At 37.9% G+C, this 17,397-nt stretch overlaps 1 protein-coding gene across 3 annotated transcripts in view; it reads right to left on the bottom strand.

Moving 5' to 3' along the window:
* Positions 1-450: 450 nt before the first annotated feature.
* The window catches only part of LOC139762379 (diacylglycerol kinase delta), a 163,683-nt gene continuing 146,736 nt past the window's right edge, over positions 451-17,397 (bottom strand). For all 3 annotated transcript variants that reach the window (XM_071687184.1, XM_071687182.1, XM_071687183.1), the window contains exons 28-29: positions 15,462-15,594; positions 451-10,752 (exon numbers count right to left, since the gene is read on the bottom strand). In XM_071687184.1, coding sequence (XP_071543285.1) covers positions 15,501-15,594 — 94 coding nt within the window. In that variant the 3' untranslated portion in view covers positions 451-10,752; positions 15,462-15,500. The remainder of the gene's footprint in view (positions 10,753-15,461; positions 15,595-17,397) is intronic.

Raw genomic sequence — 17,397 nt, 5'->3', positions numbered from 1 at the left:
GTCACCCTCGTTTTTAATAAATTCCACTGTAATACCATCCAAACCTGCTGCCTTGCTGGATTTCATGTTCCACAAAGCTTTCACTACCTCTTCTCTCTTTGCCAAACTTTCACTTCGCAAACCACTTGATCGCCGTTTCCGACGTCAGCAAGGTAGCACCAGGAATACACAAAGAATGGCCCATCCACACATATTCACATTATTCATTCATACTTTGTCGCTGTCTCCCACATTAGCAAGGTAGCACAAGGAAACATACGAAAGAATGGCCCAACCCACCCACATACACATGTATATACATAAACGCCCACACACGCATATATACATACCTATCCATTTCAACGTATACATACATATACATATATACACACATACATATTCATACATGCTGCCTTCATCCCTTCCAGCTGCCACACCGCCACACATGAAATGGTACCCCCCCCCTCCCCCTGCGGGTGCATGATGTAGTGCTAGGAAAAGACAACAAAGGCCACATTCATTCACACTCAATCTCTAGCTGTCAATTGTAATGCACCAAAACCACAGCTCCCTTTCCACATCTAGGCCCCACAAAACTTTCCATGGTTTACCTCAGACACTTTACAAGCCCTGGTTCAATCCATTGACAGCACGTCGACCCCAGTATACCACATTGTTCCAATTCACTCCATTCCTTGCACACCTTTCATCCTCCTGTATGTTCAGGCCCTAATCGCTCAAAATCTTTTTCACTCCATCCTTCCACCTCCAATTTGGTCTCCCACTTCTCCTTGTTCCCTCCATCTCTGACACATATATCCTTTTTGTCAATCTTTCCTCACTCATTCTCTCCATGTAACCAAACCATTTCAATACACCCTCTTCTCTCTCAACCACACTTTTTATTACCACACATCTCTCTTACCCTTTCATTACTTACTTGATCAAACCAGCTCTCACCACATATTGTCCTCAAACATCTCATTTCCAACACATCCACCCTCCTCTGCACAACCCTATCTAAAGCCCATGCCTCACAACCATATAACATTGTTGGAACCACTATTCCTTCAAACATACCCATTTTTGCTCTCTGAGATAATGTTCTCGCCTTCCACACATTCTTCAACGCTTCCAGAACCTTCGCCCCCTCCCCCATCCTGTGACTCACTTCCGCTTCCTGATTCCATCCACTCCCAGATATCTAAAATACTTCACTTCCTCCAGTTTTTCTCCATTCAAACTTAGCTCCCAATTTACTTGTCCCTCAACCCTACTGAACCTAATAACCTTCCTCTTATTCACTTTTACTCTCAGCTTCTTTCTTTCACACACTTTACCAAACTCAGTCATCAACTGCAGTTTCTCACCCGAATCAAGCCACCAGCGCTGTATCATCAGCAAACAACAATTGACTCACTTCCCAAGCCCTCTCATCCACAACAGACTGCATACTTGCCCCTCTTTCCAAAACTTGCATTTACCTCCCTAACGACTCCATCCATAAACAAATTAAACAACCATGGAGACATCTTGCACCCCTGCTGCAAACCAACATTCACTGGGAACCAATCACTTTCCTCTCTTCCTACTCATACACATGCCTTACATCCTCGATAAAAACTTTTCAGTGCTTCTAGCAACTTACCTCCCACACCATATACTCTTAATACCTTCCACAGAGGTATAAGTTTGTTGGGTATTCCTGGGAAATTATATGGGAGGATACTGATTGAGAGGGTAAAGGCATGTACATAACATCAGACTGGGGAAGAGCAGTGTGGTTCCAGAAGTGGTAGAGGATGTGTAAATCAGGTGTTTTCTTTGAAGAATATGTGAGAAATACTTAGAAAAACAGATGGATTTGTATGTAGCATTTATGGATCTGGAGAAGGCATATGATAAGTTGATATTCACTTATAGGTATATATATATATATATATATAAACACCCATACACACACATATCAACATACACATACATATATACACGTGTCCATATTCATATTTGCTTGCCTTCATTCATTCCTGGCACTAACCCGCCCCACAGGAAACAGCATCGCTATACCCGCTTCAGCGAGGTAGTGCCAAGAAAACAGACAAAAGAGGCCACATTTATATACATAAAACACTACACCCACCATTCCAACATTTTCCATAACCCTTCATGCCCAAAATGCAACTACCATAAAGAAGACATTAAACACTTACTACTCACATGCATTGTACTCTGCACATAAATGTACATAAATCACATTACTTTATGAGCTGTAGTTCTAATCAGTGGCCAGCTTCCTGATTATTGCAAGAGTCTCTGAAAGATAGAAGGAACACTTGGGGCATGAAGGTAAGGTAAGGTTAAAGGACTCCATCTGCTTGAAGTTACATCAAGTGAAAAGTCACCTTTGGCGAGGATGTCATTAGGAGTCTAGTCATGTCATAGAACTTCTCCCCAAAGGAGTCTACATTTTCTTGCTTTTGGAAGTAGCACAGCCTTGGGCTGTGGGAAACATGTGAAAGATCCTGGGTAATGCTGAGACTATTTCACAGAAAATGGTCTTGGGGTAATTATGAATAATTAATAGCACTTATAGAGAACAGGTGGTGGAAGTCTTGTGTAAGATGAAAGGTGGATGGTATTGCAGCTGAATTTCTAAAGAAAAGGGATAACTGTGTGGCTGATTGGCTAGTGACGATTTTTAATGCACATATGGATCATAGTAAGGTGCCTGAGGATTGATGGAATGCATGTAAATGCAGAATCCATTGTATAAATGCAAGGGGAACAAAGGTGAGTGTTTAAACTACAGAGATGTACATCTGATGAGTGCATCTGGCAAGATGTGTAGGAGAATGGTGATTGAGAGAGTGAAGGCATGTACAGAGCATCAGATTTGGGAGGAACAATGTGGTATAAGAAGTGGTAGAGGACTTGTAGATCAGGTATTTGCTTTGAAGAATGTGAGAAACACTTAAAGAAACAAAGATTTGTATGTGGCATTTGGAGAAAGAATATGATAGTGCAGAAAGAGATGCTTTGTGGATGATCTTATGTATATAAGGTGTGGGAGGAAAAGTGCTCGAAGCAGTGAGAAGTTATCAAGTTATCAAGGTGAAGGTGTGTCTGCAGCAGGGGTGTGTTATGTCACCATGGTTGTTTCATTTGTCTATGGATGGGGTAATGGGAGAAGTAAATGCATGGGTCTTGGAGAGAGGGGCAGACATGCAATTTGTAGGGGGGTTGCATGCTCAAAATCATGGCCAGATATAAGATGCAGGAAATAAAGGTTCTATGAACAATCAAAGAAGCTACTTAACATTGTAAATCTGGGAATGCAAAGATCACACATAACCTAAAAGTAATAATAGTAATTTTACTCTTTAAAGAAGTAAACAAATTAAGATAGCGAAGGCACATGTAAAATATGGAAATCACATGACAGCCCAGTAAACTACTTGAATTAGGTTCCACAAGGAAGGTGACTACCTGGAAATCATCAAATGTGATAAATGAAAGGAGTGGAGGACTATTCAGAAGTAGGATCATATATACAAAATTTATGGAAGTCATGATCACAAACGAAAAACAATCCATTCATCTTAATAGCTTGTTTCACTGCTTCTATAATTCAAAGATTCTACACTCTACAAATATGATTACCTAAATAGCTGTAAACATGTCACTATGACAATAGCAAAGTTCAGAGGAAGCTTTCAAAAGAAAGCTGTTAACATTAACATTAATATGTACCAAAGACTTTCAACTGGGATGCTAAAATATGGCCCTTTCAGAGTCTGATGAAAAGTTAGAAAAAAGTCTACTAAAATATTGAAATTTGAAGGGTTATTAGCCTATCAAACAATTATAAAAATAAAAGCTCAATCCATTTTCTGGTTTCTCTTTGTCATTCTGAGAATCGCCATAAGCAAGTTTATACACTATTTCCCTTCTATTATTTGTATTACTCTTTCCTTAAAAATTACTGAATGACAAAAATTGCTATTGCTGTGTCACACTTATGTAGTGGTGTGTTAAATCCATACCAGTAAATTTATGAACATTATATTGAAAAATACTGGAAGCAGTAACATCTAGAATAACAACAGTAATTTTCAAAATGTTAAAATTTACCTTACATGAAAGATTACCTTATTGTAAGTTAACATTAACGGAGAAGTGTGTAATATTTTCACACAAAAATACATGACAGTGACTATAAAAGTACTGTGGCTATGTACTTCCCTTGATTACTTATAAGGTCACATGAAGTTTCTTACATAATCAATGAATGCTATGGTAATAAGTACAGTTGTGAACTCTTTCAACATGTAACTATTCTCATCCAAGTTAAAGTGAATTATTGCGTTATGAAATATGTAAACACCTAACATTTTGTCAACGCACGACAAATGCATGGCTTGAGATGATGTCTCTATTGAAGAACCTTTTTTGTCAAGAGTTCATCACTGCCTAAAACCAGGCACTGCAGTAATGAGAAACTGCATAAAACAGAGATATGAGAACAATGGATATTGTACAAGTTATAAATGCTTCTAACACTACTAGCTGCTCATATTTATTTGTCAGAGAGGTACACTTTATTGACGGAAGCTCTTACTGCTCCCACATCAAAACTGTCCTAGTGCAGAGGCGTTCACCTGGAAGATGTACATCCTTTCCAAATTATGCCTAATGATGAATTTTACAATCTTTCTGATGCTTTGACTTTACTGTAAATTTTAAACCCTTAAAATTACTTTTCTTTTGCTTGAGACTTGTTTATCTCACTAAAATGGAGGCTGCAAGCTTTCCTTCAGAATTACAGGGAAAGTTAAGAATTTTCTTTGTCAATGTAAGTACATTAATTTTCATATATTCAAATGAACACCTCCAAGCTAGGCATAAAAAAAAATTACAGCAGTATAGTAATCTAAAATATAAATGACTTAATTTCAAATTTGGCACCTTTAATGTTAATTAAGTACAGGTATCATACCAATAATAAATGTAATAAAAATAAAAACTTAGATTCTATAATTTCTCAACATTTCTGCTTGTCATTGCACAACTGTGAGGTAACATATGTTGAAGTATACAATAATGCCACATTATGCATGCCAAGTAATAATGAGAACATATCTCTTTCTCACTTGCGTTTCTTTGTTACAATCAAAAAGAGGTAAATGCAGTCTCTACAATCAGTTGAACCATGACAACCAGCAAACTTCCTTAGTCTACCAGAAGTGACTTAAATGTGCTCTGCTTTCTCTGTATCAAAACATTTACACTCACAAAAAAATATTACACCTTTATCAAAACATATGGTCTCTTCCTATTACATGTTTGCATTCTAAAGAAGATATAACTCTGACAACTATGATTATGAGATCCAGAATATTGTGTTACAAATACATGTGGTATAGTAAATACCGCTACAGAGCACAAGTTCATCAGAGTATTGCTTTCTAGAATTATAAACTTGGGCAAAAGTTTTGTGTTACAAAGCTATAGCATAAAATAAATGTGTTCATTTAAGGCAAGTAACTGAAGAGCTACATAAGGAAATCATGCACAGTAGAATAATACTGTGTTTCTGTACCATCCATGTATGATTTAATGAATGTCTAACTCCAAAGTAGTGAATCAACAAAAAGAGGAGAGAGGAAAGGAAATCATGTTTATTTTTTCCCCAGAAATATGAATTTGGAACTGTAAATTTGAAAAAATGATAAAAAGATAAATAAAAAGTGATGACCATTTAAAGGCATTCAAATTATACCACTAAATTTCAAAAGGCTGCTTTGGTTTGTTTAGAGCTGTTAAAATAATACCATAATACTAATGGACCATGAAACTCTTTCCATCCTCTAAATCTCACTACATTTTCACCTCTATTTGGAATCATTGCAGATATCATTCATAAAGACATGACACCATAAAGAATAATGTGCTGATCTAGCATTTTTTTCCCTGATAAAAATTGCTGTGATTCTTAACCTTTCTTCCTCTCTTCTTACCCAATTTATCTACAACTCTCTCTCCAACCTGTAAAGCTATTCTAATATTTGGCAGAACACAGTTTGTCTCCTTGATCATTCTCCTGCTATAGGACTCTGGTGACAGGTTAGTGTGAGCATAATCAATTACTGATTTGTACAGTAAGGGGAGGGAGTCTTACACTTTTGGAGCTCCATCTCTTGAACATTCTCTACTATCATACAACTTCTTAAATTCACACATCATTTCCTGAGTCACTTTATTCCATTCATCCACCTCTTTTATACTGTGAAAGTAATTCTTTACACTTAGAAATTCTTAAACCAATTTCTTGCTTAAGTTCATGTTATGTAACTATATGCTTTAATCCTACATCTCTCAAAGAACTATTCATTGTCTATGTTATCAATCCAGTGATCAAGTCACCTCTTACTCTTCTCTCTTTCAAGTTGGGCAAATCTAATGTCTCTAGTCTTTCCCTGAAAAACGGCTCTCTCAATTCTGGTGCCATATTTGCTGTCCTTTTATGGCCCATCTCTTATCTGCTCTTTGTCTGTCTTTTAGGAGTGACAACTAAACCTGAGAAGCATAAGCTACTTTTGCCTTCATGTAGGTTGTAAACAGCTTCCTGAATATTTCCTAACTTATAAATTCGAATGTTATTCCAATATGCGCCTGCAGATATCTGTCTCCTTAACACTCTGAATGACTTTGGAGACAGGTCTGGGAGGATTGCAGATACTCCGTCTCCTTAACACTTTGAATGACTTTGGAGACAGGTCTGGGACAATATTGAATCCTAAGGCCTTTTCACATACAATATCCTGAAGCTTATTTCCTGCTAAATGATAATCATATTGAAGCCTTCTTTCATTCCGTTTCGCCCTTATTTCCTTACATTTGCTTGGTTTAAATTTCACAAACTAGATTTAAGACAAATTTTAGTCTCTTTTATGTCCCCTTGTAAGATGATGCAATCCTCCTCATTTTTCTCTTTCTCACAACCTCTGCATCTCTTGCAAACATATTCAGGTATGAGTTCACACTTTCACACAAGTTATGTACATACATGAAAAGAGTAATAGTTCCTGTGGCAATTCACAAGGCAATTCGACCAATATGAAGAATATTCCTCTGATGTGCATCCTTTGATTCCTTCCACTGAGATAATCTTCCATCCACTAAAGGGGTTTCCCTTTTTCTGCTTATAAGCACTTGATCCACCTGAAGTGAATAGCAATAAAATCAATGACGTTACTCATGATGGTGATGATGATGGGAGCTTTTAAATTTCTTTTATATTCAAGTTTTACTTACTACAAGATAGGCATTGGATTCCATACTAATTTGCAAGATGACAAAATCATCTTGCAATATTTTTTCTTTTTGCTAATAGTTGGCAATTGTTTTATAACAATGTTTAGTAAGTGAAAATTGAGTAAATTAATATTTGTTGGGTGGTGGGAAAAAAGTTTGCCTGAGTTACTATCCCTGAATGTAAGAAATCACTTACATGAAGTGGATAAGTACAAAGGCAGATGTTTCATCAAACTACATACTAAAATTCTAAAATTATTCACACAGAGTCAGCACAAATATCTACCACATATCTATTACTTGTGAGTTAAAACTGTAATCCCAACACATAAAACAGTTCAAAATACATAACTATATGGCTAACAATGTTATGATATAAACATCACACAAATAACATTAAAGAAAGGTTATAATTCAGGTAGAATCACCATAAAAAGTTACCAATACTAGAAAATTATTCCCATAAAAAGTCAACACCACAGAAAGATACTATACAAATATCAACACTATAGAGAGATAACACTATTAACAGGATTCAGGCACAGATCGTACACCTTAACTATAACAACAAAAATCTGTAAAACATCAGTTTTCTGAAACCATCTTCACTCATAAACACAGTGAAGGTAGTGAAGGTGGAATACATATGACTTATAAAAAGACAACATGCAGAGTATGTCAATATAAAAATAATTCTAATAGTGTTTATTCCTAAGGAATATGAAATAGAAATTTACAGACACCTATAATACTGTGATGCCTTAAAGTAGCCTGGGTGGAAATGGAATGAATAATTATACACGTACTGACACCAACAGCAAAGGGGGATGAACTAAAAACCTTATTGGTATGGATATCTACAAGAGGAATGTACTTGTATTGCATTCATCATAAAGATTATCATCACATATAGAGTACTTTAAGGGATTAACAATATGTTAAACAGGTTTACTCACTAAACAGGAATAATCTTTTGCTGTGTAATACTAACGTCTTCTTAGAAACTTCTACTCTCAAATCCCTGAAATATTTGTATATGATATGATGAAAGAAATGTGAGAAACTAGTAGTTTGTTACTTCACCCTCCCTTGCTGAAGGTTATAGCTGCCTTAGTCAGTGCTGTTGACTCAAGCAATAGCCTGTAACATATGGCTACATATCCTGATTCATGAACATAACAGTATACATTATGGCACCAATTAACACAGAGCCACAAGACACAAGTACTAGGGATATGCATAATGGACTAGTAACAAGAATTTGTATCTCAGTTTAGTGATGACGGGCCATATATATAGCCAAGAAAAAGAAATTCAACGACATACTAATAAGGTCAGTGTTTGCAATTCTTAAGCTGAAGGACTGCAAAAGCTGCACAGCACCAGCTGCCTAGTATTACACAAAAATAGAAGACCAGTGACAGTATGACTTAAGATAATATTGCAATATTTCTATGTAACTAGTTAAAAAGCACGTTATTAAAAAAAGAAAAAAAAAATATTTGGCATATTGTTAAAGTATCCTGGTATGCACATGATTAACAAAGATTACCACATAAAATGCAACCTGGCTCATATCAGTCTTGTTCAAATTATCCAAAACACAAAATACAGTACAACTTACATACTTATACACTTTCTTAAAGATATTCCAGTTCATTAATAGAGAAAAATAGGATCAACAGAAAGATTCATAATGATCCTGAACACTGACAACATCTAAAAATAAAAGTAGAAACACTCATAATTAGTACAATACATTTGTGCCATTAAAAACAATACATACAAAGTACTGCTGTTATGGAACAGTGCATATTCAATGTGTTTTCCAAAGTTGCTCAACCAGTTGTGATATTGATACCCTAAGTGGACAAATGAATCTTTCAAAAAAAGATGGAAGTATGAAGCAGTACATATCTTACACAATCTTGAGAGCAAATTCTTGAAAATGTCTGCAAACATAAACTACTTACTTGAACAACAGTTTTGTCATACAGGAAGAGCACAGCTCCCTAAAGATCAGAAGACAGCTTGAAACAGCTTGAGAACTATCAGCTGCATTACACAGAAAGAGCACTGCCCTTCGTCAATATACACTGACACAGAGCAGTATATAAATCTCTAAACAGAACTAACAAATAATTCTTGTTAAGGCAACAATAATATTAGCTCTTGCCCAAATCTATGATGACACTTTGTGAAAATTACAACACTGCTGTTCTTGACAACAAGATTGAGATTATGAGATGCATGAAAGATAACACAGACACAAGTTACTGGCAGTTACAAACACCCATCAAGTAATTAGTCACCATAAATTTTAGCAACCATAAAAAGTGCCCTAAATTCATTATCTTACAATAACAATTTACCAAAGATCAGTAGCCAATATGAAAGTTGCAAGGTAATTTGTCATTCTGAAATGACAGCAAAATTTTACAACAGCTACAAGACACGAAGAACATCATAATTATGAGTAAAAGAGCCTAATAGCATGAATACTTTCTAATCTGGTATACACTTAACCAAAACACACATCAATAGAAAACTGAAATAAAAAATACACAGAAAAATGTATCAGAAATTTACAGCCGTTAGTAAATCTTTGCATAAACAGCTAAAACCTTCATATATGAATGAAGGTAACAGGAGTATAAAACTATGACTAGCCTAGCTTTATTACTGAATGCCTTTAATATAAGAATGCTATTATGTTACATTAAACAGTTATTCCAGAGTAAAAAATAATCATTATTCATACAAAAAAGCACATAGGAGACACCATTGCTTCCAGTTTCATATATCAATACTAGTAAAATGTGACATTTTTTGCTACCAGTAACTGGAATTCAAATTCTTTCCTACTAAAAATTCAAAAACATGAAATAATCACCATTTAGGTAAAACTTACAAAAGTATCAAATGAATAACCCATGACTATAAATCACATTCCTATTAACCTAATTTCTTAAGGTTATGTAACTAACCAACATACAGTAAATTGTAATGTCATTTACAATACAAAAATATTAGTGCCCTGTTGCACTTAAAAACTGTATTATGAAAGGCCTGTAATATATAGATATCAAATATAGTATGATCAACATACAGTATCTTCTGAATAAAAATCATGGATTTCTTTAAAAATATATCAATATCTCAATCAGGCTACAATCACAGAGAATCCAATGCCACCTCTATCAAGAGCCTAATGAATATAAATCCTGATCATCCATAATTTCATTCTGTGAAACTGGTCAGAAAAGAAACATGGTTATGAAACTTAACAAAATCACAGTTATTCAGACCTTTCAGGACTTTAACCATAATCCTGACAATTTAAAATCTAATGATAATTCTAATACTTCTTGGTTCAAGCAAGTTTTTCTTTGAGTCCACATCAATATTTAGCACTCAGAAGGCTTCACTTGTTTTAGATCAAACATGGCTGTTGGGTTTCTGAAATATGAGAGAGTTTGCACTTAAAAGTTCACATACATGTTTTGAAATTCTATATGATATTCATAGATGTGACACTGAAACAGTTTTTCACAGTAAATTACTTTAAACCTTATAGTGGCTACTAAGCCATAGTCTTGATTTTGATACAATGCAGAATGTTATCTAGGATTTGTTATCCAAATAAGAATGCAAATCCAGTAACAACTAATAATGACTAAATGTAATTTTCAACAAAATTTTATCAAGCCTCTTATTTAGTCATTATTAAAAAAAACATCAAACGTAATTTTCATCAAACTTTTATCCCGCCTCTTACTTTGTTATAAATCAACCAACAATAAATCATCTAAATCTAATGCACTACTTCTGTACTTAATATGTCACTGTTTTCAGAATTCCATAACCAGAATTTTCATAATCTAGAGTTAAAAGCTTTATGAAATTGTGAAGTGCCTGTGGGAAACCAAGGAAAGGTCTGTGGTGCCTAGCTGTGGATAAGAAGCTGTGGTTTCAATGCATTATACATGAAAGCTAGAGAATGGATTCGAGTAAATGCTGCCTTCTTTGTCTGTTCCATGTGCTAACTCGCTAATGCAGGAGATTGTGATAAAGAAAAAAAGAAAAAAGAATACACTACCCACGTTAGCGAGGCAGTGTTAAGAACGGAGAACTGAGCCTTAGAGGGAATATCCTCACTTGGTCCCCTTCTCTGTTCCTTCTTTTGGAAAATTAAAAACAAGAGGGGAGGATTTCCAGCCCCCCACTCCCTCCCCTTTTAGTTGCCTTCTACAACATGCATGGAATATGTGGAAAGTATAAACACATATATACACAGACATATACATATATACACATGTACATAATTCCTACTTGCTGCCTTTATTCATTTATATGTATGTATATGTGCATGTGTGGACGTGTATGAATATACAAGTGTATGTGGGTGGGTTGGGCCATTCCTTCATCTGTTTCCTTGCGCTACCTCGCTAATGCAGGAGACAGCGACAAAGTATAATAAATAAAATACATTATCATTATTTTTTTTCATACTTTGTCGCTGTCTCCTGCATTAGCGAGGTAGTGCAAGGAAACAGACGAAAGAATGGCTCATGAGCACCCACCCACATACACATGTATATACATACATGTCCACACACACACACATACATACCTATACATTTCAACGGAAACATATATATTTATTTATTTATTATACTTTGTCACTGTCTCCCGCGTTAACAAGGTAACACAAGGAAACAGACGAAAGAATGGCCCAACCCACCAACATACATGTCCACACGCACACATATACATGCCTATACATTTCAACGTATACATATATATACATACACAGACATATACATACACACACATGTACATAATTCATACTTGCTGCCTTTATCCATTCCCATCGCCACCCCGCCACGGATGAAATGACACCCCCCTCCACCCACATGCATGTGAGATAGCGCTAGGAAAAGACAACAAAGGCCACATTCGTTCATGCTCAGTCTCTAGCTGTCATGTACATTGCACTGAAACCACAGCTCCCTTTCCACATCCAGGCCCCACAAAACTTTCCATGGTTTACCCCAGACGCTTCACATGCCCTGGTTCAATCCACTGACAGCACGTCAACCCCGGTATACCACATCGTTCCAATTCACTCTATTCCTTGCATGCCTTTCACCCTCCTGCATGTTCAGGCCTCGATCGCTCAAAATCTTTTTCACTCTATCCTTCCACCTCCAATTTGCTCTCCCACTTCTCATTCCCTCCACCTCTGACACATATATTCTCTTTGTCAATCTTTCCTCAATCATTCTCTCCATGTAACCAAACCATTTCAAAACACCCTCTTCTGCTCTCTCAACCACACTCTTTTCATTACCACTCATCTTTCTCACCTTTTCAGTGTGTACTCTATCAAACCACCTCACACCACATATCATCCTCAAACATCTCATTTCTAACACATCCACCCTCCTCCACACAACTCTATCTATAGCCTACACCTTGCAACCATATAACATTGTTGGTACCACTTTTCCTTCAAATATACCCATTTTTGCTTTCCGAGATAATGTTCCATGGTTTACCCCAGACGCTTCACATGCCCTGGTTCAATCCACTGACAGCACGTCAACCCCGGTATACCACATCGTTCCAATTCACTCTATTCCTTGCATGCCTTTCACCCTCCTGCATGTTCAGGCTTCGATCGCTCACAATCTTTTTCACTCTATCCTTCCACCTCCAATTTGCTCTCCCACTTCTCGTTCCCTCCACCTCTGACACATATATTCTCTTTGTCAATCTTTCCTCAATCATTCACTCCATGTAACCAAACCATTTCAAAACACCCTCTTCTGCTCTCTCAACCACACTCTTTTCATTACCACTCATCTCTCTTACCTTTTTAGTATGTACTCTATCAAACCACCTCACACCACATATTATCCTCAAACATCTCATTTCTAACACATCCACCCTCCTCCACACAACTCTATCTATAGCCCACACCTTGCAACCATATAACATTGTTGGTACCACTATTCCTTCAAATATACCCATTTTTGCTTTCCGAGATAATGTTCTCATATTCCACACATTTTTCAACGCTCCCAGAAGTTTCGCCCCCTCCCCCACACTATGACTCACTTCCGCTTCCATGGTTCCATCCGCTGCCAAATCCACTCACAGATATCTAAAACACTTCACCTCCTCCAGTTTTTCTCCATTCAAACTTACCTCCCAAATGACTTGTCCCTCAATCCTACTCTACCTAATAATGAGATGTTTGAGGACAATATGTGGTGTGAGGTGGTTTGATCGAGTAAGTAATGACAGGGTAAGAGAGATGTGTGGTAATAAAAAGAGAGTGGTTTAGAAAGCAGAAGAGGGTGTATTGAAAGGGTTTGGTCACATGGACAAAATGAGTGAGGAAAGATTGTCAAAGAGGATACATGTGTCAGAGGTGGAGGAAACAAGAAGTGGGAGGCCAAATTGGAGGTGGAAGGATGGAGTGAAAATGATTTTGAGCAATCGGGGCCTGAACATGCAGGAGGATGAAAGGCGTGCAAGGAATAGAGTGAATTGGAACGATGTGGTATACTGGGGTCGACGTGCTGTCAATGGCTTGAACCAGGGTATATGAAGCGTCTGGGGTAAACCATGGGAAGTTTTGTGGGACCTGGATGTGGAAAGGGAGCTATGGTTTCGGTGCATTATACATGACAGCTAGAGACTGAGTATGAACGAATGTGGCCTTTGTTGTCCTTTTCTAGTGCTACATTGCGCGTGCGTGGGGGTTGTCATTTCATGTGTGGCAGGGTGGCGACGGGAATTAATAAAGGCAGCAAGTATGAATTATATACTGTGTATATATGTATATGCCTGTGTATGTATATATATGTATACATTGAAATATATAGGTATGTATATGTGTGTGGACATGTGCATATATACCTGTGTATGTGGGTCGGTTGAGCCATTCTTTTGTCTTTTTCCATGCGCTACCTCGCTAACATGGGAGACAGTGACAAAGTAAAATAAATAATAAAAAATATATATATACATTCATTATACTTATTATACTTTTAAACACTGTTTCCTGCGTCAGCGAGGTGGCACCAGGAAAGACGAAATATGGCCCATCCTCTCATATACACATATATATACATAAACGCCCATACACGCACATATACATACACATACAAATACATACATACACATGTACATGCTACCCTGCCCCACAGGTAACAGCATCACAATCCCCCACTTCAGCGAGGTAGCGCCTGGAAAACAGACAAAAAGTCACATTCGTTCACACTTAGTCTCTAGCTGTCACGTGTCATCCGCCCAAACCACAGCTCTCTATCCACATCCAGGTCCCAAAGACCTTTCCATGGTTTATCCCAGATGCCTCACATGCCCTGGTTCAGTCCACTGACAGCACGTTGACCCCAGTATACCACATCAATCCAATTAACTTTATTCCTTGCACGCCTCTCACCCTCCTGTATGTTCATGACCCAATTGCTTAAAACCCTTTTCACACCATCCTTCCACCTCCAGTTTGGTCTCCCACTTCTTGTTCCCTCCACCTCTGACACATATATCCTCTTTGTCCAAAAGAAGGAACAGAGAAGGGGACCAAATGAGGATTTTCCTTCTAAGGCTCAGTCTTCTGTTCTTGGTGCTACCTCACTAATGTGGGAAAAGGCAAATATGTATGGGGGGGGGGGATACTTTAGTCTAGAAATCACTTCCTTACACTCTTTCCCATAACTCCATCTTCAGCACTTGTGCTACCATTTCCTTAGCTTCTGCCCTTGCACCTAACACAGGTGTTAGCAATATCCATCTGCTCAAGGTTAAACTGGGAAGGCTGTATCACTTGGAGCACAGCCTTGTTAAAAAACTTCTCACTCCAAAGAAGTCTACATTTCTTTGCAAGTGGAAGTAGCATAGCCTTAGGCTGCATGAGCCTCTAGAAATGTCTTAGGTAACACCAGGACTCTTTCATAGAAATCAGTCCTGAGGTAACTATAGATAAATAAATAAACAAATATCACCAGTGTCATATGGAGGTCTATCATATCTATTGTGAACATTCATCCTTACACTCTTTCCAGAGCAACCTTGTGTGCGGTGTCTTGAAAATCAAATGCAAGAAAATCCAGTGCAATTACATTTGTTCTTACCCATGTTTTGGTCCTTGACCTGCAGGATACTGAGGTCCTTTAACCATGAGGTTTACCATCTCTAATTTCCCTTATGCCCTGCTGAATACGTTTTATGTGGCCAATCTTGGTTATTCCTAATTCTTTGAGGTCTCTGAAAGACAGGAAAAAGGTTAATATACAAAACACAGTTGATAGTATGAGAAGCTATTTTTCCTGGACAGTTAAAAGAATGCAAACAAGAACACTGGAACTAGCATTTCAGGGGTGCTACAGGTGGTCAGTTTTCCTTATAAAAATAAAACCTCAAGTTTAACCATGTACATCTCCTGTATGAACAAAAATGGTGACAAAAAGGGGCAAGAGCAGGGGGGTATTATCATAACCATTATTATTATCATTCTCATGTATAATGCACTGAGACCACAGCTCCCTTTCCATAGCCAGGCCCCACAGAACTTTCCATGGTTTAGCCCAGACACTTCACATGCCCTGATTCAATCCAGTGACAGCAAGTCAACCATGGTATACCACATCGTTCCAATTCACTCTATTCCTTGCACGCCTTTCACCCTCCAGTATGTTCAGGCCCCGATCGCTCAAAATCTTTTTCACTCTATCCTTCCACCTCCAATTTGGTCTCCCACTTCTCCTCGTTCCCTCCACCTCTGACACATATATCCTCTCTGTCAATCTTTCCTCACTCATTCTCTCCATGTGACCAAACCATCAGATTGGGGAAGAGTAATGTGGTTTCAGAAGTGGTAGAGGATGTGTGGATCAGGTGTTTGCTTTGAAGAATGAATGTATGTGAGATATACTATGAAAAACAGATGGATTTGTATGTAGCATTTATGGATCTGGAGAAGGCATATGATAGAATTGATAGAGATGCTTCGTGGAAGGTTATTTATTTATATTTATTTTGCTTTGTCACTGTCTCCCGCGTTAGCGAGGTAGCGCAAGGAAACAGAAGAAAGAATGGCCCAACCCACCCACATACACATGTATATACATACACGTCCACACACGCACATATACATACCTATACATCTCAATGTATACATATATACACACAGACATATACATATATACTTTTTTTTTTTTTTATACTTTGTCGCTGTCTCCCGCGTTTGCGAGGTAGCGCAAGGAAACAGACGAAAGAAATGCCCCCCCCCCCCCCCCCCCCCCCCATACACATGTACATACACACGTCCACACACGCAAATATACATACCTACACAGCTTTCCATGGTTTACCCCAGACGCTTCACATGCCTTGATTCAATCCACTGACAGCACGTCAACCCCTGTATACCACATCGCTCCAATTCACTCTATTCCTTGCCCTCCTTTCACCCTCCTGCATGTTCAGGCCCCGATCACACAAAATCTTTTTCACTCCATCTTTCCACCTCCAATTTGGTCTCCCTCTTCTCCTCGTTCCCTCCACCTCCGACACATATATCCTCTTGGTCAATCTTTCCTCACTCATTCTCTCCATGTGCCCAAACCATTTCAAAACACCCTCTTCTGCTCTCTCAACCACGCTCTTTTTATTTCCACACATCTCTCTTACCCTTACGTTACTTACTCGATCAAACCACCTCACACCACACATTTTCCTCAAACATCTCATTTCCAGCACATCCATCCTCCTGCGCACATCTCTATCCATAGCCCACGCCTCGCAACCATACAACATTGTTGGAACCACTATTCCTTCAAACATACCCATTTTTGCTTTCCGAGATAATGTTCTCGACTTCCACACATTTTTCAAGGCTCCCAAAATTTTCGCCCCCTCCCCCACCCTATGATCCACTTCCGCTTCCATGGTTCCATCCGCTGCCAGATCCACTCCCAGATATCTAAAACACTTCACTTCCTCCAGTTTTTCTCCATTCAAACTCACCTCCCAATTGACTTGACCCTCACCCCTACTGTACCTAATAAC

Source organism: Panulirus ornatus, chromosome 43 (genome assembly GCF_036320965.1).
Source record: "Panulirus ornatus isolate Po-2019 chromosome 43, ASM3632096v1, whole genome shotgun sequence".
Classification (NCBI taxonomy): Eukaryota; Metazoa; Arthropoda; class Malacostraca; order Decapoda; family Palinuridae; genus Panulirus; species Panulirus ornatus.
The sequence above is the reverse complement of the archived record's forward strand: the minus strand, read 5'-3'. Positions and strand labels throughout refer to the sequence as shown.